This window comes from Aotus nancymaae, unplaced genomic scaffold (assembly GCF_030222135.1).
Source record: "Aotus nancymaae isolate 86718 unplaced genomic scaffold, 86718_ANA_hifiasm-v0.15.2.pri h1tg000028l, whole genome shotgun sequence".
NCBI lineage: Eukaryota > Metazoa > Chordata > Mammalia > Primates > Aotidae > Aotus > Aotus nancymaae.
This window is the reverse complement of record NW_026988441.1, coordinates 24,746,977-24,769,896: the sequence shown is the minus strand read 5'-3', so window position 1 is coordinate 24,769,896 and position 22,920 is coordinate 24,746,977. Positions and strand designations below refer to the sequence as shown.

At 37.9% G+C, this 22,920-nt stretch overlaps 1 protein-coding gene and 1 pseudogene across 5 annotated transcripts in view; one reads left to right on the top strand and one right to left on the bottom strand.

The window, feature by feature from the left end:
* The first annotated feature begins 934 nt into the window (after positions 1–934).
* Positions 935–1,538, top strand: LOC105726292 (NADH dehydrogenase [ubiquinone] 1 beta subcomplex subunit 6-like; annotated as a pseudogene).
* Positions 1,539–7,497: 5,959 nt separating this feature from the next.
* Positions 7,498–22,920, bottom strand: part of LOC105726269 (zinc finger protein 43) — a 44,328-nt gene continuing 28,905 nt past the window's right edge. For 3 of the 5 annotated variants that reach the window (XM_021676490.2, XM_021676492.2, XM_021676491.2), the window contains one exon: positions 19,703–21,866. In XM_021676490.2, coding sequence (XP_021532165.2) covers positions 19,846–21,866 — 2,021 coding nt within the window. In that variant the 3' untranslated portion in view covers positions 19,703–19,845. Of the gene's footprint in view, positions 8,086–19,702; positions 21,867–22,269; positions 22,336–22,920 lie in introns of those variants that run through there. The other 2 variants (XM_064381566.1, XM_012465673.3) reach the window with 2 other exon arrangements.

The following is a 22,920-nucleotide window of genomic DNA, read 5'->3' as shown; positions in this document are numbered from 1 at the left end:
TAAAATAAAAATAATCCCACCTACAATAACTGTGGTAACTATATTTAAAAAAGAACAAGTAAAATTAAATAATATGCAAATGGAAAAATATTACTTCAGTTATGAATTGGTATTATTAGTATTTTTAAATATGTGTTTTACACAAAATGACCTACAGATATAATGTAACCTCTATCAAAATACCAGTGACATACTTCATAGAAGTTTTTAAAAATGTATCTAAAATTTTTATGGTATCACAAAAGACCCTGAATACCTAAGCAATCAAGCACAGAAGAAAGGCTGAAGGTATCACACTGACTTTGAAATCTACTACAAAACAATAGTAAGCCAAGCAGGATGATACTTAAATAAAAACAAAGACATTAAGTCAACGGAGCAGAAAAGAGAGATCAGAAATATATCCACGTATTTACAGTTAACTGATTTTGAATATAGGTGACAATTTTATAGAAAAAGAACAGTATCTTTAATAAATGGTGTTGAGAAACTTTATAGACACATGCAGAGCAATAAAATGAGACCCCTAATTAACACACATACAAAAATCAACTCAAAATAAATTAGAAACTTAGATGTAAGATTTTAAACCCTGAAATTAATAGAAAAAATAGGAAAGCACCATAACATTGCTCTGGCTAGTGACTTTTTTGCTTTAACCTCAAAATTCCAGAAAACCAAAGGAAAAATAGATGAGTCAGATTACTTCAAATTAAAAAGCTACTGCACAAAATCTGCTACAATCAACAGGAAACAACTAAAAAATGGTAGAAAATATGTGCAAATCATACATGTAACAAGGGGTTGTTGGCAAAATAAAATCAACAGTTCAGCATCTAATGAATAAATAAAGACAATGTGGTAGATAGGCATAAGTAATGAGATATTAGTTCGAGGGCGCGCTGTGTCCTTTTGTCTTCATACCAGCAGTGACATGACCGGGTACACTCGGGATGAGAAACTGCGCAGCAGCTGCAAGCACTGAGAAGGGAATGGCTAAAGGACCCGGAACTGAGCCCTTGGGAGCCGGTGCTGCCCCCAGAGAGGATGTGGCCTATGGAGAAATTCTGGAATAAGTTTTTGGTGAATAAGATCCCTTGGAGGAACATAGTCTATAAGGTATACAGAAAGAGTATGTTTATTTTTACTCATGTACTTGTACCTGTCTGGATTGTTCATTATTACATGAAATATCACGTGGCTAAAAAACCATATGCCATCGTTCAATCGAAGGCCAGAATATTCCCAGGCGATACAACTGTGGAGACTGAAGAAGTAATTCAACCTATGAAAGAATTTCCTGATCAACATCATTAAAGATTGTGTAAAAATTTAAAAGGCTCATGAGCCTAAGTTTGTTCCTACATAACCATATTTACTGAATTTTCTGGAACAGTAACTTCATAAACTTTAATCTCAGAAATTGTCATATTTCTTTTCAAGTATCGTACAATTTGAGACTCTGAGTAACTTAACAATAAATAAAAACTGGATATGCTAAACAAAACAAAAAAAGCAAGATGTGGTAGATATACACTCTCGAATAGTATTCATCTAAAAAATTCTATTATTTTCTTTTTTTTTTTAATTGTACTTTAGGTTCTAGGGTACACGTGCAGATCACACAGGATTGTAGCATAAGTACATGCATGGGAATCTGGTTTGCTGCCTCCATCCCCCCATCACCTACATCTGGCATTTCTCCCCATATTATCCCTCCACAACCTCCCCACCCCCACCCCCACATCACCCACTGCTGTCCCTCCCTTGACCACCCCCAACAGACCTCAGCAGTGTGTGATGCTCCCCTCCCTGTGTCCCTGTGTTCTCATTGTTCAACATCCACCTGTGAGTGAGAACATGCCGTGTTTGATTTTCTGTTCTTGTGTCAGTTTGCTGAGAATGATGGTTTCCAGATTCATCCATGTCCCTACAAAGGACATGAACTTATAATTTTTTATGGCTGCATAGTGTTCCATGGTGTATATGTGCCACATTTTCCTTATCCAGTCTATCATCGATGGGCATTTGGGTTGGTTCCAGGTCTTTGCTATTGTAAACAGTGCCACTATGAACATACATGTGCATGTATCTTTATAAAATGATTTATAATCCTTTGGGTATATACCCAGTAATGGGATTGCTGGGTCAAATGGAATGTCTATTTCTAGGTCCTTGAAGAAGCGCCACACTGTCTTCCACAATGGTTGAACTAGTTTACACTCCCACCAACAGTGTAAAACTGTTCCTTTCTCTTCACATCCTCTCCAGCATCTGTTGTCTCCAGATTTTTTAAAGATCGCCATTCTAACTGGCATGAGGTGGTATCTCAATTTGGTTTTGATTTGCATTTCCCTAATAATCAGTGATGATGAGCATTTTTTCAAATGTTTGCTGGCCTCATATACATCTTCTTTTCAAAACTGTCTATTCATATCCTTTACCCACTTTTAGATGGTTTTTTTTTTTTCTTGTAAATTTGTTTTAGTTCTTTGTAGATTCTGGATATTAGTCCTTTGTCAGACGGGTAGATTGCAAAAATTTTTTCCCATTCTGCTGGTTGCTGGTTCACTCTAATGATTGTTTCTTTTGGTGTACAGAAGCTCTGGAGTTTAATTAGGTCCCATTTGTATATTTTGGCTTTTGTTGCCAATGCTTTTGGTGTTTTAGTCATGAAGTCCTTGCCTATGCCTATGTCCTGAATGGTTTTGCCTAGGTTTTCTTCTAGAGTGTTTATGGTGTTAGGTCTTATATTTAAGTCTTTAATCCATCTGGAGTTAATTTTAGTGTAAGCTGTCAGGAAGGGGTCCAGTTTCTGCTTTCTGCACATTGCTAGCCAGTTTTCCCAACACCATTTATTAAACAAGGAATCCTTTCCCCATTGCTTGTTTCTGTCAGGTTTGTCAAATGTCAGATGGTTGTAGATGTGTGGCATTGCCTCTGAGGCCTCTGTTCTATTCCATTGGTCTCTATCTCTGTTTTGATACCAGTACCATGCTGTTTTGATTATGGTAGCCTTGTAGTATAGTTTGAAATCAGGTAGCGTGATGCCTCTGGCTTTGTTCTTTTTTCTTAGGATTGTCTTGGCTATGCAGGCTCTCTTTTGGTTCCATATGACGTTTAAAGTGGTTTTTTCCAGTTCTGTGAAGAAGGTCATTGGTAGCTTGATGGGGATAGCACTGAATCTATAAATTACTTTGGGCAGTATGTCCATTTTCACGATATTGATTCTTCCTAACCATGAGCATGAAATGTTTCTCCATCTGTGTCCTCTCTTATTTCGTTGAGCAGTGGTTTGTAGTTCTCCTTGAAGAGGTCCTTTACATTCCTTGTTAGTTGTATTCCTAGGTATTTTATTTTATTTTTGGCAATTGTGAATGGGAGTTTGCTCATGATTTGGCTGTCAGTCTGCTATTGGTATGTAGAAATGTTTGTGATTTCTGCACATTGATTTTGTATCCTGAGACTTTGCTGAAGTTACTTATCAGTTTAAGGAGATTTTGGGCTGAGATGATACCGTCTTCTAAATATACAATCATGTCATCTACAAAATAGAGACAGTTTGACTTCCTCCTTTCCTAATTGAATACCCTTTCTTTTTTTTTTTTTTTTCTTGCCTAATTGCTCTGGCTAGAACTTCCAATACTATATTGAATAGGAGTGGTGAGAGAGGGCATCCTTGTCTAGTGCCGGATTTCAAAGGGAATGCTTCCAGTTTTTGCCCATTCGGTATGATATTGGCTGTAGGTTTGTCATAAATAGCCTTAATTATTTTGATATATCTTCCTTCGATACATAGCGTATTGAGAGTTTTTAGCATAGAGTGCTGTTGAATTTTGTCGAAGGACTTCTCTGCATCTATTGAGATAATCATGTGGTTTTTGTCTTTGGTTCTGTTTATGTGGTGGATTATGCTTATAGACTTGCATATGTTGAACCAACCTTGCATCCCCAGGATGAAGCCTACTTGATCATGATGGATAAGCTTTTTGATGTTCTGTTGCAAACAGTTTGCCAGTATTTTATTGAAGATTTTTGCATCAATGTTCATCATGGATATTGGCCTGAAGTTTTCATTTTTTGTTGAATCTCTGCCAGGTTTTGGTATCAGGATGATGTTGGTCTCATAAAATTATTTGGGAAAGATTCCCTCTTTTTGTATTGTTTGGAATAGTTTCAAAAGGAATGGTAATAACTCCTTTTTGTACATCTGGTAGAATTCAGCTGTGAACCCATCTAGGCCTGGACTTTTTCTGGTTGGTAGGCTATTAATTGCTGCCTCAACTTCAGCCCTTGTTATTGGTCTATTCAAGATTTCAACTTCTTCCTGGTTCAGGCTTGGGAGGGTGCAAGTGTCCAGGAATTTATCCATTTCCTCCAGGTTTACTGGTTTATGTGCATAGAGTTCTTTGTAGTAATCTCTGAGGGTAGTTTGCATTTCTGTGGAATCAGTGGTGATATCCCTTTTTTCATTTTTTATTGCATCTATTTGATTCTTCACCCTTTTCTTTTTTATTAATGGCCAGTAGTCTGTCTATTTTGTTGATCTTTTCAAAAAGCCACCTCCTGGATTTATTGATTTTTTGAAGGGTTTTTTGTGTCTTTGTCTCCTTGAGTTCTCCTCTGATCTTAGTTATTTCCTGTCTTCTGCTAGCTTTTGAATTTTTTGATCTTGCTCCTTTAGCTCTTTCAACTTTGATGATAGGGTGTTGATTTTAGATCTCTCCTCACTTCTCTGGTGGGCATTTATTGCTATAAATTTCCCTCTAGACACTGCTTTAAATGTGTCCCAGAGATTCTGGTTCGTTGTGTCTTCATTCTCATTGGTTTCAAAGAACACCTTTATTTCTGCCTACATTTCATTGTCCATCCAGTTGACATTCAGGAGCAGATTGTTCAGTTTCATGAAGTTATACAGTCCTGAGTTAGTTTCTTAATTCTGAGTTCTAATTTGATTGCCCTGTGGTCTGAGAGACTGTTTGTTATGATTTCCGTTCTTTTGCATTTGCCTAGAAGTGATTTACTTCTGATTATGTGGTCAATTTTAGAGTAGGTGCAATGTGATGCTGAGAAGAATGTATATTCTATGGATTTGTGGAGGAGATTTCTGTAGATGTCTATTAGGTCTGCTTGTTCCAGGTCTGAGTTCAAGTCCTGGATATACTTGTTCATTTTCTGTCACGTTGATCTGTCTAATATTGACAGTGGAGTGTTAAATTCTCCCACTATTATTGTGTAGGAGTCTAAGTCTCATTGTAGGTCATTAAGAACTTGCTTTATGTACCTGGGTGCTCCTGTATTGGGTGCATATATATTTAGGATCATTAGCTCTTCTTGAGGCATTGATCCTTTTACCATTATGTAATGCCCTTCTTTGTCTCTTTTGATCTTTGTTGGTTTAAAGTTAATTTTATCAGAGACTAGGATTGCAACTCCTGCTTTTTTTGCCCTCTATTTGCTTGATAAATCTTCCTCCATCCCTTTATTTTTAGCATATTTGTGTCCTTGCATGTGAGATGGGTTTCCTGAATATAGCACACTGATGGGTCTTTACTTTTTATCCAATTTGCCACTCTGTGTCTTTTGATTGGGGCATTTAGCCCATTTGTATTTAAGGTTAATATTGTTATGTTTGAATTTGATCCTGCCATTTTGATGCTAGCTGGATGTTTTGCCTGTTAGCTGACATATTTTCTTCATCGTGTCAATGGTCTTTACCATTTGGTACATTTTTGGAGTGGCTGGTACTGGTTGTTCCTTTCCTTGTTTAGTGCTTCTTTAAGGAGCTCTTGTAAGGCAGGCCTGGTGGTGATGAAATCTCTCAGCAATTGCTTGTCTGTAAAGGATTTTATTTCTCCTTCACTTATGAAGCTTAGTTTGGCTGGATATGAAATTCTAGGTTGGAAGTTCTTTTCTTTAAGGATGTTGAATACTGGCCCCCACTCTATTCTGGCTTGAAGGGTTTCTGTGGAGAGATCCGCTGTGAGTCTGATGGGTTTCCCTTTGTGGGTAACCCGATCTTTCTCTCTGGCTGCCCTTAGCATTTTTTCCTGCAATTCAACCCTGGTGAATCTGACGATTATGTGTCTTGGGGTTGATCTTCTTGAGGAATATCTTTGTGGTGTTCTCTGTATTTCCTGGACTTGAATGTTGGCCTGACTTGTGAGATTGGAGATGTTCTCCTGGATAATATCCTGAAGAGTGTTTTCCAGCATGGATTCATTCCCTCCATCACATTAAGGTAAACTATCAAATGTAGATTAGGCCTTTTCACATAATCCCATATTTCTTAGAGGCTTTGTTCATTTCTTTTCACTCTTTTTTCTCTATTCTTGAATTCTCATTTTATTTCATTGAGCTGATCTTCAATCTCTGATATCCTTTCTTCTGCTTGGTCAATCTGACTATTGAAACTTGTGTATGCTTTGTGAAGTTCTTGTGCTGTTTTTTTCAGCTCTATCAAGTCATTTATATTCTTCTCTAAGCTGTTTATTATAGTTAGCATCTCATCTAACCTTTTTCTATATTCTTAGTTTCTGACCAACAAGGTGAAACCTCATCTCTTAAAAAAAAAAAAAAGGTTTGGAAAGATTGAATTATAAAAAAAAATTAATAAAAATAACAATGCGGGAAAGAGAAGCAGAAATTAAATTTTTAAGTTTTTATTTTATAATCAAACTTCCCTGAGTCCTTCTCCCTCCTGTGGAATTGTATCCTGCTTTGCAAGTTTTATAAATTTATAGATTCTTGTATTCTTGTTCACCATATCTGATAACTGTAAGATTCTGTAACACAGTGAAGGTCCTTTGCATTGGGTTAGCACATGTTCATTTAGCTCTGAGAAGTTTGTTATTACCCACCTTCTGAAGCCTGTTTCTCTCAATTCATCAAATTCATTCTCTATCCATCATTGATCCCTAGCTGGTGAGGGGTTGTGATCTGTTGGAGAAGGAGAGGCATTCTGGTTTTTGGTGTTTTAATCATTTTTGTTCTGGTTTCTTCCCATATTAGTGGCTTTATCTACCTGTGGTCTTTGTAGTTGATGACTTTCAGATGGGGTCTCTGAGTGGACATCCTTTTTGTTGATGTTGAAGCTATTTCTTTCTGTTAGTTTTCCTTCTAACAGTTAGGCCCCTATGCTGCAGGACTGCTGGAGGTCCACTCCAGACCCTGCTTGCCTGGGGATCACCTGTGGGGGCTGCAGAACTGTAAGCATTGCTGCCGGTTTCTTCTTGTTATCTTTGTCCAAGAAGGGCACCTGCCAGATGCTGGCCTGAGCTCTCCTTTATGAGGTATCTCTTTGGGTATATGGCAGTTGGGGAGCTGCTTGAGGAGACAGTCTGTCCCTTATAGGAGCTCAAGTGCTGTGCTGGGAGCTCCGCTGTTCGATGCGGATCTGCTGGGCAGGTACCTTTAAGTCTGCTGCAGCCAAACTCATAACCAACTCTTTTCCCAGGTGCTCTGACCTAGGAAGGTTGGCTTTATTTATAAGTTCCTGACATGCTGCTGCCTTTTTTCAGAGATGCCCTGCCCTGCATGGAGTAGTCTAGTCACAGTCTGCTAGACTGTGTTGCTAGAAGGTGTTGCTGAGCTGCTGCAGGCTCTGCCCAGCTGCTGTGTGAACTGCCTCAGTATTGGTGGATGCACTTCCCCCCACTGAGCTGGACCATCTTGGGTCCAACTGTGCTTGCTGTGAAACTCTCAATACAGAGTGTTTCAGATTGCTTGTTTTGTGGGGGTGGTACCCACCGAGCCAGATCACCTGGCTCCCTGTCTCAGCCTCCTCTCTTTCAGTTGAATGGGCAGCTCTGTCTCCCAGGCATTTCAGGCACCTGTTGAAATGGCTGCCCAGATTTGTGTGAGTTTCTGTGCATCTACCCATGGCATCAACCATGCTGAAAACTCATGGCACTTTTCGGCCTGGGAATCTCCTGGTCTGTGGGCAGTGAAAACTTGGTTGGAAATATGGTGAGCACTCACCCTCTGCATTGTTCTTGCTGGGAACTGCACTCCAGAGCTGTTCCTATTCAGCCATCTTGGATTGCCCCCAACAAAATTATATTATTTTCAATCACATGGATTAATCTGGAAGACATTAGTTGAACTTAGTCAGGCACAGAAAAATGAACATTTCATGATTTCATTTACACATAGATTTTAAATAACTTAATCTCATCAAAGTAGAAAGTAAAATGGTGAGGCCAGGTGCAGTGGCACACACTTGTAAAGCACTTCGGGAGGCCACGGTGGGTCGATCATGAGGTCAGGAGCTCGAGACCAGCCTGGCCAAGACAGTAAAACCCTGACTCTATTAAAAATACAAAAATTAGCTGGGTGTGGTGGCAGGCACCTATAATCCCAGCTATTTGGGAGGCTGAGGCAGGAGAATTGCTTGAACCCAGGAGGCAGAAGTTACAGTTAGCCAAGATCATGTCACTGCACTCTAGTCTGGGTGACAGAGTAAGACTTTATCTTGGGAAGAAAAAAAGGGAAAGCAAAATGGTGACTACCAGATGCCAAGATATTCAGAAAAAGAGAAGTTTGAGGCTGGGCATGGTGGTTCATGCCTGTAATCTCAGCACTTTGGGAGGACAAGGTGGGTGGATCATCTGAGGTCAGGAGTTCAAAACCACCCTGACCAACAAGGTGAAACCTTGTGTCTAAAAAATAAATAAATATAAAAAATGAAAAAGAAAAAGTTTGGAAAGATCGAATAGAAAAAAATTAAAAAAATAAAATTAATGCAGGAAAGAGAAGCAGAAATTAAATTTTTGTTTTATAAACAAACTTCCCTGAGTCCTTCCCCCTCCCATGGAATTATATCCTGCTTTGTAAGTTTTATAAGTTTATGAATTCTTGTATTCTTCTTTTCTATAGCTGATAACTAAGTTTCTGTAACACAGTGAAGGTCATAAGAAATGCCAAAGCAGGCAGGACTCTGGCCTTCTGGGCACTGTAGCAGAAGGCAATAGATAAGGCCAGTGCTAGAATCCTTGAGCTCTACAGATAGCAAACATCTGCATTGCACAGCAACAGTCATATGTAAGCCTAAGTTAGGTGTCTATTATTGCTAATGAATTGCCTTCCTTCTACACCTGAAAACTTGTTTTAGTGTCATTGTATACTTCATGCATAAAAAGTCAAGCCCTGACTTTGTTAAGGGCTCAGCCATTTTGTTTCCAAGCTGGGCTGGTGTATACCTAAAACAAACTCCTTCTGCAACCTCAACAGTCTCTCGAGTCTTTGAAATTCTGCAACAAGATGTCAATAAATGCATAATTTTAATTATATAGGAGAAATAAGTTCAAGATATTTTTGGTACAGCACAATGACTATATAATAGTGCATTTGGACTTTGGAAAAGTGATGACAATGTCGTGTGCTCTCACCATAAAAATGGTAATATGTAAGATTACCATTAATTACCTCAAATTAAGCATTTGACAATGTATACAGTTCAAACCGTCATGTTTTACAGAACACACATATATATATATATTTTTTTTTAAAGATGGAGTTTCACCATGATGGCCAGGCTGGTCTTGAACTCTTTACCTCAGGTGATCCACCCACCTTGGCCTCCCAAAGTACTAAGATTACAGGCATGAGCCACTGCACCTGGCCTCAGAACACATATTTTATCTGTCAAGTTAAAAATATTTTTAGAGGCTGGGTGCGGTGGCTCATGCCTGTAATCCCAGCACTTTGGGAGGCCGAGGTGGGTGGATCACGAGGTCAAGCGATCGAGACCATCCTGGTCAACATGGTGAAACCCCGGCACGTGCCTGTAATCCCAGCTACTCAGGAGGCTGAGGCAGGAGAATTGCCTGAATCCAGGAGGCGGAGGTTGCGGTGAGCCGATCGCGCCATTGCACTCCAGCCTGGGTAACAAGAGCGAAACTCCGTCTCAAAAAAAAAAAAAAAAAAAGAAACAGGTGGACTTGACTGTAACAATTTGACCCAAGATCTCCAAAATATTATAATTTTAATATGTGAACAATATGTAATTATTAATGAATACATATATTTGGAGCTAAATCATTGAAACTAACTCTGTATTTTACCTTTCTAGCACATCGCAATTCAGAACAGCACATTTTAGGCACTCAGCTGCCACACATGGCTAGTAGCTGTTACATTGAAGTGAAGCTCTGACAACAGCAGGGTGAAAGGCCTTAACATCCTCTTTCTGCCAGAGGCAAGGTGATAGCCTGTCTTTATCAACATCTCTTTTCAGTTCGGAGGGTGAAACAGAAAGAGTGACCATAGAAAGAACAGAGGGCAGCAGGAATATAATAACCACAGGTAGACCACTGTTTGCCATCCCTCTTCCAGAGATCAGATAGTGAACAAAGGATGATAGGCCCACAGGAGAAAAAAACTATGTCTTCAGATCTGTCCACAGTCTTGTTTTTTTTTTTTTTTTTTTTTGAGACGGAGTTTCGCTCTTGTTACCCAGACTGGAGTGCAACGGCGCGATCTCGGCTCACCGTAACCTCCGCCTCCTGGGTTCAGGCAATTCTCCTGCCGCAGCCTCCTGAGTAGCTGGGATTGCAGGCACGCGCCACCATGCCCAGCTAATGTTTTGTATTAGTAGAGACGGGGTTTCACCATGTTGACGAGGATGGTCTCGATCTCTTGACCTCATGATCCACCCACCTCGGCCTTCCAAAGTGCTGGGATTACAGGCTTGAGCCACCACGCTCGGCCCCTGTCCACAGTCTTGACCTGCAATATTTAGATATGAAGAAAATCAATTAAAGGCAAACTTTTTCTGCTGTGCGGCCTTGGAGCTAATGGTCAGGCTGTTGTTATCTGTTTTCTCCTGTGGTGTGGGGTACTTGTGAGTATAAGCACCAATCACATAAACACATGTCTACATGTATTTCTGCCTGACTCAGTATTGTCTTACAAGACATCCAACTTTAAATCAGGGAAAACATCAGTACTTTCAGGGTGCCCGCTGTTAGAAGGTAACTAGTAATCAACCTGTCATTAAATCCTGGCATCCTAACTGCACTGGGTGCATGTATTGGTTAGCTATTATGGCATAACTAAACATCCAAAACTTATTGGGTCATAATTGAGATGGTCAGCCATTAAGGCTGGGCTCAATGGGGCCATTCTTCTGGTCTCAACTGAACTCCTTCAGACATGTATCATCAGCTGCTTGTTGACTACACAGCTGTGTTTCTGGGAGTGAGCTTCTGGTTCTGGGGCTGTCAAAAGGTGCACCTTGCTTCTCCTCCCCATGGTATCTTATCCTCCAGTTGGCTAACATGGGCTTTTTTTTTTTATGGTGATGACAGCATTATGAGATAAAAATAGAAGCATTCAAGACCATTTGAGCCTAGGCCCCAAACTAGCCCACTGTCATGTTCACAGGTTTCCACTGTCCTGAGCAAATAAGGCCAGTCAGATCCAGTGTTCAGAAAACAGGTTCTGGATCTTGATGAGAACAGCTGTAAAAGCACCTGGCAATGGACATGTATACAGGAGAAATGAAAAATCACTGCCATTTTTGCAATCAGTATCATTCTGCCCTTTTTTGTTTATGTTGCTTATAGAACTCTTCCATAGCAAGAAACTTTTTCAAAGACTCACAGCTACTAAGTGGCTGGGCTGAGACTCAGGATCAACTGTGTCTGACTCCAAAGCCCATGCACCTGCATAGATCACACTATAATGCTAAAATAGCTGCCACAGACCCTTGAAATCCTGGATAGTGACACTTCTATAATAGAATCAAGATCCCCTCTAGATTTGTGGCTATGTACTACTGTTTGTTATTGGGAATAAGCCTCTCAAGAAATTGCAGAAGGACATGGTGGCTTACACCTGTAATCCTAGCACTTTGGGAGGCTGAGATGGGAAAATGACATGAGCTCAGGAGTTCAAGTGCAGCCTGCACAACATAGTAAGATCCTGTCTCCATGAAAATAATGTGCAAATTAGCTGGACATAATGGGGCACGACTGTAGTCCCAGTTACTTGGGTGACTGGGGCAGGAGGATTACTGGACCCTGGAAGTTGGAGGTTGTAGTGAGCCATGATTAGTTATACCACTACACTCCAGTCAGGGTGATAGAGTGAGACTCTGTCTCAAAAATAAAAGGAAAAGAAAAGAAGAAATTGCAGATGGAATTTTAAAAGACATAGCATAATTTGGGAAAACAGCTGAGGGATAAGTTTATGAAATCAAAGTCCAACAACACATTATGTATTTTTCATCATAGAAAAAAAATTTGAAAACTTTTAAAAGAAAAAAAACTTTACAGAAACCAAATTTAACAGTTTAATCAAGCAAAGACTGATTTGCAAATCAGGCAGCCTGTGGATCCAGAGTAGGCTCAGAGAGACTCCAGTACAGTCAAATGGTGGAAGAAAGAGGATTTATGGACAGAAAAAGCAAAGTGACATACAGAAAATGAAAGTGAGGTACAGAAACAGCCAGAATGGTGATAGCCTGGGATTTACCTCATTTGAACATGGTTTGAACAGTTGATATTCTTTTACTGGCAAAAACACAGTGGTTGGTACAAGAATGGGTTACAGTCTATTTACGTATCCAGTTAGGTTTCAGTTTATTATGTACCAAAAAAAAAAAACCTATTAATCAAAATTAAACACAATAGGCCAGGTGTGGTGGCTTATGCTTGTAATCCTAACACTTTGGGAGGCTGAGGCAGGCAGATCACTTGAGGTCAGGAGTTGAATTTTCAGTTTGATTATGTCACATTTAGCATGAGTGACTCAATTTTGGTTTGATTGGGTCTGTTTGGGCCTGACGCACAAGCTCAGACGGGAATAATGGCCTCCAATAATTTTGTTTAAAAAATTCCTCCCTTTTAGTTCGGTTTTCACATAGGTCAAAGTGTGACCAAAACTCAGGGCCTTAGTGCCACTCTCAATTTTTATCATTTTGGGCTTTTGTCACTGTTATATCATTCATAGGTTATGGTGTCCCCATGGTCACATATGTCTTTCAGTTTTTCTCATTCTAGTTAAAGAGAAACCATTTGACATTCTAGAGATGACTATATGCAAATACTTATAACTTTTGAAAGAATACAGTGCAGTAGGGAGACACTATTTTGACTTTGAAGAGGATAATACCAAAAGTTTTAAGTATGCTTATTAGCCAGGGTCTCCATGCACCAATCAACTAAAATTAAATAGATCAAATAATTAAATAGATAAATGGTCTACTCATTTCAACCCAGCAGCCTGTTCATTAATCCCCTACAGCTAAATCTCTGATAATACCTGACGTACTTCTCCTCCATGTGCAACTACAAGTATTAGCAACTACACAGGCACATCTCTGTTCATCCAGTAAGTAATCTAGAAAAATCCTATTATTTAGCACAATTTTAGTAAGAAAATTTAAAGTCTATAGTATAACCGTAGTTTGCATTTATTTATTTTTATTTTTTATTTTATTTAATTTTTTTAATTTTTTTTATTTCTTAGGAAGACCTCACCTGAAGCATTTATTTATTTATTTATTTATTTATTTATTTATTTATTTATTGAGATGGAGTTTTGCTCTTGATGCCCAGGCTGGAGTGCAATGGTGTGATCTGGGCTCACTGCAGCCTCCACCTTCTGGGTTCAAGTGATTCTCCTGCCTTAGCCTCCTGAGTAGCTGGGATTACATGCATGTGCCACCACCCCCAGCTAAACTGAAGCTGTTAGAGTAGAATCTGCTATAGAGCCTATTATGGGAGATAAATTTCTAATCATTGCCCTATTTACTCTAAAACATGGGAAAAAAAGACCTAACAAATCATGCTCATTTAGAAGAGTAATGGCCTCCTGGCAATGATCCAAACCTATTCTGAACAAACTCTCTTTAACTTATAAAGTAGGTTAAGAGAAGTGTGGGGAGGAGATCCAAGATGGCTGATCACTAGCAGCTCGGGCTCGTAGTTCCCAGTGAAAGCGCAGAGAACGAGAGGATGCCACACTTTCAGATGAATATTTGTTGCTCACGGACGAGGAGATTCCCAGCAGAGGAGCCCCACATGTCGCCAGGGCGACTCTTGTGGCCGGCATGGCGGTTTTGCTGGTGCCTTAGCATGCCAGTTTTTGGTGCAGAGTCTGGAGATTCCCGAGCAGAAAAGCATCATCAATCTTAACACCGCTATTTTGGCCGGCGCAGCGGATTGCTCAAATTTCGGTGCTGGGAATCAACAAGTTGGACGTCTGCTCAGAGACCTAGTTAGAAAGTCGGTAATTACAAAGACAACAGACGGCTAAATATATAATGAAGGGAAGAAATCAGCGTAAAAAGGCCGAGAATACTCAAAATCAGAATGCCTCTCCCTCCACAGGGGATCGCAATTCTTCATCAGTAACGGAACAAGGCTTAATAGATTACGAGTGTGTTCCAATAACAGAAGCAGGTTTCAAAATGTGGGTGATAAGAAACTTCTGTGAATTAAAAGAACTTGTTCTAACCCAATGCAAAGAAACTAAGAACCTTGAAAAAAGGTTTGATGAAATGTTAACGAGAATGGACAATTTAGAGAGGAATATAAGTGAATTGATGGAGCTGAAAAACACAACACAAGAACTTCGCGAAGCATGCACAAGTTTAAACAGTCGAATTGATCAAGTAGAAGAAAGGATATCAGAAGTCCAGAACCAGCTCAGTGAAATGAAACGAGAAGACAAGATTGGAGAAAAAAGGATGAAAAGGAATGAGCAAAGTCTCCAGGAAATATGGGACTATGTGAAAAGACCTAATTTACGTTTGATAGGTGTACCTGAATGTGATGAAGAGAATGAATCCAAGTTGGAAAATACTCTTCAGGATATCATTCAGGAAAATTTTCCCAACCTAGCAAGGCAGGGTAATATTCAACTCCAGGTAATACAGAGAACACCACAAAGATATTCAAGAAGACCAACCCCAAGGCACATAATTGCCAGATTTATTAGGGTTGAAATGAAGGAGAAAATACTAAGGGCAGCCAGAGAGAAAGGTCAGGTTACCCATAAAGGGAAACCTATCAGATTTACAGCAGATCTCTCAGCAGAAACCCTACAAGCCAGAAAAGAGTGGGGACCAATATTTAACATCCTTAAAGAAAAGAACTTTCAACCCAGAATTTCCTATCCAGCCAAACTAAGCTTTATAATCGAAGGAAAAATTAAATCTTTTGCAAACAAACAAGTACTTAGAGACTTCACCACCACCAGGCCTGCTTTACAAGAGCTTCTGAAAGAAACACTATACATATAAAGGAACAACCAATATCAGCCTTTCCAAAAATATATCAAAAAGAAAAGAACATTAACACAACGAAAAATTTACACTAACTAACGGGCAAAACAGCCAGCTAGCATCAAATGCCAGTATTAAAGTTATATATATTCTAATCGGATAAAAAGCCAAAACCCATTGGTATGCTGCATCCAGACCCATCTCACATGCAACAATACACAAAGACTCAGAGAGGAGGAGGAAGATTTACCAATCAAACAGAGAGTAAAAATAAACTAATAAACAAAAAGCAGGAGATGCAATTCTCGCCTCTGATAAAGTAGACTTTAAAGCAACAAAGAGCAAAAGAGGCAAAGAAGGACATTACATAATGGCAAAAGGATCAATGCAACAAGAAGAGCTAACGATTCTATAGATCAACGAGATAGAAAATTAACAAGGATATTCAGAACTTGAACTCAGACCCGGAACAAGTAAACTTAATAAACATTTATAGAACTCTCCACTTCAAATACACAAAACATACATTACCACCTCACACCTATTCCAAAGGTGACTATATAATTGGAAGTAAATCACTCCTCAGTAATCGCATAGCATTTCATAGGTTTAAATGAAATATTGGTTGGATGTTTGTTTGTTATCTTCTTCCCTTATTCCTTCCTGACTACATCGTTAAGTATAATTATCAGCATAAAAGAGGTTTTCAATACCCATTACTAAATTGCATTCTAGCCTGGGCAAGAAAGCAATATTCCCATTCTCTCTCCCTCTTTCTTTTCTTTCTCCCTCCTCCCCATTCTCTCTCTCTCTTTCTCTTCCTTTTTCCTCCTTCCTATTCTCTCTCTCTTTCTCTTTAAAAAAAAAAAAAAAAAAGATTCAATTCAGTGATGAATTTAGAGGCTATGAAAACATGGTGGCACACGGATGACAAGGATTCTATAAAGTGAAGAATGGGTCTCATTTTTTCTACTTTTCTATCCCTAGTCAGCAGGGTGGCTAAAGGAGGGAGGTGGGAGGGGGCAGTAATGGAGATGTCATCATAACATACAGCATTGACTGTGTCTCTCTTCCATGCCAGACAGTTAGCACACAATTCCCTTAAAAAAAAAAAAAAAAAAAAAAAATTATTCACTTACTATTAGGTCTCTAAAAATTTTAATTTATAAAATATATTTTCTAGCATTTTATATTTGTCACACTGTAAGATTAAGGCTTTTGTTTTATAAACAGAGAAAATGCTAATTTTTTCCTCTTACCTGTGGATAGCATATGCCTTTTAATTAACTGATCTGAAAGTTATATTGATAAAAAATGCTCCAGTTTAAACACATTTTTCAGTGCATTAAAAATACCAATTTTCTCATCAAAATCTACAAAGTACCATGTGAAATGACATGGCATGAATATAACAGTGAGAAAACTGTAGGCATCAAACTAATAAAGGAGAAGGGTTGTGATGCATACATAATTGGAATACACGAGACAAAAAAACAAGATATTTAGGAAATAAAAGAAGCAGAATGTATCTTTAAATCTTTTCAGCAAGAGTCAGCTTTCCAGTCTGGGGAAAATGTCCTCTCCACATGAAGAATCAGCATTATTTCTTCATCATTGATGTTTTCCATTTCTGACTTGAAGTTACAAACTAACTCCAGCAGAAATATTTTTGGCTTATTATGGACAGCAAGCTTTGTCACGCTTGTTTGCTACATTTATGTATAAAAACATCTTCAAAAGGTGAGCACGGTGGCTCACGGCTGTAATCCCAGCAATTTGGGAGGCAGAGGCAGGCAGATCACGAGGTCTAGAGATTGAGACCATCCTGGCCAACATGGTGAAACCCCGTCTGTACTACAAATACAAAAAAATTTAGCCAGCCGTGATGGAACGTGCCTGTAGTTCCAGCTACTCGTGAGGCTGAGGCAGGAGAATCCTTTGAACCCGGGAGGCAGAGGTTGCAGAGCCGAGATTGCACAACTGCACTCCAACCTGGGCAATAGAGGGAGACTCCATCTCATAAAAAAAAAAAAACCTCATAACTTCTGAAGCCTCCCTAGTACCTACCTGAACTAATTAGCTCAATAAATAAATAAATTTACATGTCAATTATAGAAAGTGAAATGAACAATAACTAATGAAAAGTAGGTTTATATAGACTTCTCCAATTAAAGGAACAAAATAGAATGTTCTAACTAAATAAAACTTAAAACATGAATTGCGGAGTTGCATCTAAAAATTATTTTGTGTGCACAACTAAATTTCATAAAAATCATTCTTATAATCCACCCTGTTCAGTTCATATAATGAATACCTCATAAAGTTTAAAAAAATAAAAATAAACACTGTTACTTGCTCCATAATTTGTTTTTTTGGTGCCGTGACACGGATGCTCCATAATTTTCTTACATCTAATGTTTATCTTTAATGTATGTGTATATTTAACTCTATGTAAATAAAAACTAAATTCTGTATGTATTTGGAGGCAGAGCAGCCACATGTTCAAATAAAAATATAACAATTTTTTCATGTTTATTCATGACATAAATGTATGGATTTATTCTTTATAATTTGTATAATTAAAATGACCCTTTAGTTAGTAACAATTGTACATTAAAATAATGAAAAATGTAAAACTGGCTTGTAATACAAAGGATAAAGGCTGAAGGTAATAGAATTTTATTTAAACTGATGTGACTAATAAATATTATATGCCTGTATCAAAATATGCTTATTGCATAAGCATATACACATACTATGTACCCATAGAAATTAAGAACAGTAAGACAAAAAAAATATTTAACCCATGGAAACATTTTTTAACTTATTTGCAGATGAAAGCCACTGGTGAAAGAGATTACTAGAAACGTTAGTCCATCACATTACCAAATAGTATATTGTTACTATCTTTTACATACACCCTTGAGTAAGGTGGAATAGGTTAAAGTTAGAAGCATACTGATGCTTCATTAATGCACAAGGGTCTTACTACATTAAAAAGTTACGTTTACATGTAATCTAAAAATCTAAAAATGTACTTCATTTACTTACATTAAATAAAATATATACTAATTTAACTAATTTAAACTGAACTAAAATATCTTTCTCACTATAATGCAGAAGAATATTACTCTGAAAACCTACATCATGCATCACTACAAGTTACCCAAAAAAGAGCCTCTCCAGTTACCTTTTCATCACGCATCTTACATTTTTAAGACTGAGTTTCACTTTTGTTGCCCAGGTTGAAGTGCAATGGTGATTTAGGCTGTGACCTCTGACTTACAGGTTCAAGTGATTTCCCTGTTTCAGCGTCCCAAGTAGCTGTGATTACAGGGATGTGCCACCATACCTGGCCAATTTTTTTATTTTTAGTAGAGACAGGGTTTTGCCATGTTGGTGAGGGTGGTGTCAAACTCCTGACCTCAGGTGATCCACTCACCTCAGCCTCCCAAAGCGTTGGAATTAAAAGCGTGAGCCACTGTGCCCAGCTGCATCTTACATTTTAATATCCTTACTGTTCCATAAAAAATGTTTTACATAATACCCACCTAATAATCTCTCATATCCTTAATGCAGTAACAATTGGTCACATGCTTTCACATATGCATACAGGAGGAATGAACAAACAGCATAAAGTTGAGAGTTTTAGTACATCATTATTCACTAATTTAAAAATGTGTAATTTTTTTCAAGATAAAACTATACTTTAAATGTAATTATAAGTCCGAAAATGTTCTACTTCTTTTAATGTTATATACAAATAATTTATCCACCAATTTTTAGTTTGGATTGTTTTCTACACTCAGCACTGATTTAGTGTAATGTCTGAAGTGTCTATGCCTTAGGTATCTCTACTGTGAATTCTCCGACATTTACATAAATTTTGGATTAATATTTTTTTCATATTTACTGCAGCTAAAATATATTTTAGTATGAACCCTCTGGTATTTTTTACGCTGTGCTTTTTGAAACATGTTTTCCAAAATTATTACACTGGTAGGGTTTCTCTGCAATATAAATTCCCTTATATTGAACAAAGTTTGTAACATAAACCAGGTATTACAGACTCTTATGTTTTATAAGCTGTAGGTTTTCAAAACTGTTTTTATCAATTTATTAATTTCCAGGGGTTTCCTCCAATATAAATTTTCTGATGTTGAACAATATTTAAGCAACTGCTTCAGGGTTTTCTCTAGTACAAAATGTGTGTAAGATCTGTGATACAAATAATGGTACTATAACCCTCTTTATATTTGTAATGTTTGTCTTCAGAATACTATTCTTCACTTTAAAGGCCTATATTTTCTGAAAGAGTTTTTGACGCTAATTGCATTTATAATGGTTTTATTAAGTGCAGACTCTCTAATGTTGAGTAAGATATGAGCAGATATTAAGGGTTTTTCCATTCTTTTGTGTGTACACCTTTTCTGAAATAAAAATTATTTCCCATGCAATAAAGTATGAGAATTAAAAGTTTTGCGACGTTCTTCATACTTGTAGTTGTTTACTCCAATATAAATGACCTTATCTACAATCAAGTGTGACAACCATTTAAAGGCTTTGTCACATTCTTTACATTTCTAGGATTTCTCACCAGTATAATTTATGTTTTATAAAGTTTGCGGTGTTGTCAAAATCACTGTCACAGCTTCATGTTTGTTGAGTTTCTCTCCAGTATGAATTCTGTTATGTGTAGTAAGGTTTGAATACTGGTTGAAAGCTTTGCCACATTCTTTACATTTGTAGGGTTGCTCTTTAGTATGAATTCTCTTATGTGTATTAAGGTGTGAGGAATAGTTAAATGCTTTGCCACACTGTTCGCATTTGTAGGGTTGGTCTCCAGTATGAATTTTCTTATGTTCAATAAGGTTTGAGGATCGGTTAAAAGCTTTACCACATTTTTCACATTTGAAGGGTTTCTCTCCAGTATGAATAATCTTATGTGTAGAAAGGGTTGAGGATAATTTAAAAGCTTTGCCACATTCTTCACATTTGTAGGGTTTCTCTCCAGTATGAATCTTCTTATGTTTAGTAAGGGTTGAGGACCACTTAAAGGCTTTGCCACATTTTTCACATTTGTAGGGTTTCTCTTCAGTGTGAATTATCTTATGTTTACTAAGAGTTGAGAACTGGTTAAAAGCTTTGCCGCATTCTTCACATTTGTAGGGTTTTCCTCCAGTATGAATTTTTTTATGTGTAGTAAGGTTTGAAGATTGGGTAAAAGCTTTGCCACATTCTTCACATTTGTATAATTTCTCTCCAGTATGAATTTTCTTATGTGTAGTAAGGTTTGAGGATTGGGTAAAAGCTTTGCCACATTCTTCACACTTGTAGGGTTTTTCTCCAGTATGAATTCTCTTATGTTTGGTAAGAATTGAGAAATGGTTAAAAGCTTTGCCACATTCTTCACATTTGTAAGGTTTCTCCCCGGTATGAGTCACCTTATGTTCGGTAAGCTTTGAGGACCACTTAAAAGCTTTGCCACATTCTTCACATTTGTAGGGTTTCTTTTCAATGTGAATTTTCTTATGTTTAGTAAGGTTTGAGGACCGGCTAAAAGCTTTGCCACATTCTTCACATTTGTAGGGTTTCTCTGCAGTATGAATTCTTTTATGTGTAGTAAGGTTTGAGAACTGATTAAAGGCCTTGCCACATTCTTCACATTTGTAGGGTTTCTCTCCAGTATGAATTCTGTTATGTTTAGTAAGGGTTGAGGGCCAGTTAAAGGCTTTGCCACATTCTTCACATTTGTAGGGTTTCTCTCCAGTATGAGTTAACTTATGTTCAGTAAGCTTTGAGGACCACTTAAAAGCTTTGCCACATTCTTCACATTTGTAAGGTTTCTTTTCAGTATGAATTTTCTTATGTTTAGTAAGGTTTGAGGACCGGCTAAAAGCTTCACCACATTCTGTACATTTGTAGAATTTCTCTGCAGTATGGATTCTCTTATGTGTAGTAAGGTTTGAGAACTGGTTAAAGGCTTTGCCACATTCTTCACATGTGTAGGGTTTCTCTCCAGTATGAATTCTCTTATGCTTAGTAAGAGTTGAGGGCCAGTTAAAGGCTTTGCCACATTCTTCACATTTGTAGAGTTTGTGTCCAGTATCCATTTTTTTACGTGTAGTAAGGCATGAGGACCTGTTCAAAGCTTTTCCACATTTATCACATGTGTAGGGTTTCTCTGCACTACAAATTCTCTTATGTTTAGTGATGATTGAAGACCACTTAAAGGCTTTTCCACATTTTTCACATTTGCAGAAATTCACTCTGGTATGAATTATTTTATGTTGAGTTAGATGTGGAAGCATGGAAAATGATTTGCCACATTCTTTACATTTGAAAAGTTTTTTTTCAGTATGGCTTATCTTATGTCTGTTTGAATTTGAAAATTTATGAAAGGCTTTCACACATTTATCAAATAGAAATGTTTTTCTCTGGGTAGTTGGCAAACATTGGTTAAATCCATTATAACCTTCTCTGTGCACCTTACACTTATCCACACTTTTACAGTCTTTTTTTAAATGTAAATTTTTATGTTCACAGTTTTTATATGTTCTCAGTGTCACTTTTCGGAAAGGATCTTTTAGATGTTGCTCTGGCCAAAAGTCTTGGGCAAAATGAGAACACATAACTGAAAAAAATAAAAATAACAAATTACTCCACTTGCTAGACTCAGCAATAAATATACTTAGTATATTTAACATATAAAATTATACAAGGTACATAAGCAAGATGGCACAGAACACTACTACAGGCCCTTATTTATTTATAGGCATATAAATGTAACAAAAACACACTGATCAAAATGCATTGGCGAAAAATGTATAAATCAGTGAAGTGCCCCAGGTGAGCCCAATGCAAAGAGCCACATAGAAAGAAAAGATAAATTGGTTACATTTACCCAAAACAGCTTTTTCTGCTTTCCAACATAATATAGTGCCTTTAGAAGTAAATTGCCAACTCCAATTATTTTGCATATAGGGGAATACCTGAGAGTGGATAATCTATAAAGAAAAAAAGTTTATTTTGCTCACAATTTGGCAGACTGTACAAGAAGTGTGGGCCAGCATCTGCTTCAGGTGAGGGTCTCAGGAAGCTTACTATTATGGTGGAAGGAAAAGAATGGAAATATCACATGGTAATAGAGAAAGTGTGAGGTGAAGGAGCCAGGTTCTTTTAGTGAACCAACAGTCTTTTGAGTGTAACAGAGTGTAAACTGTTTTTTTTTTTTCAGACGAAGTCTCGTTCTGTCATCCAGGCTGTGCGCCAGTGGCGCGATCTCAGCTCACTGCAACCTCCGCCTCCCAGGTTCAAGCGATTGTCCTGCCTCAGCCTCCCAGGTAGCTGGGACTACAGGCGCATGCCACCACACGTAGCTAACTTTTTTATTTTTAGTAGAGACAGGGTTTCACTATGTTGGCAAGGCTGGTCCCAAACTCCTGATCTCAGGTGATCTGCCCACCTCGGCCTCCCAAAGTTCTGTGATTACAGACATGAGCCACTGCGCCCAGCCGAGGGTAAACTTTTTTATTACTAAGAGGATAGTGCCAAGCCATTCATGAAGAATTCACTCCCATGACAAAAACACCTCTTTCCAGGTCCCACATCCAACATTGAAGATTACATTGCAGCATAAGGTTTAGAAACATGGACATCCAAACCATATCACAAAGTATACTTAACAG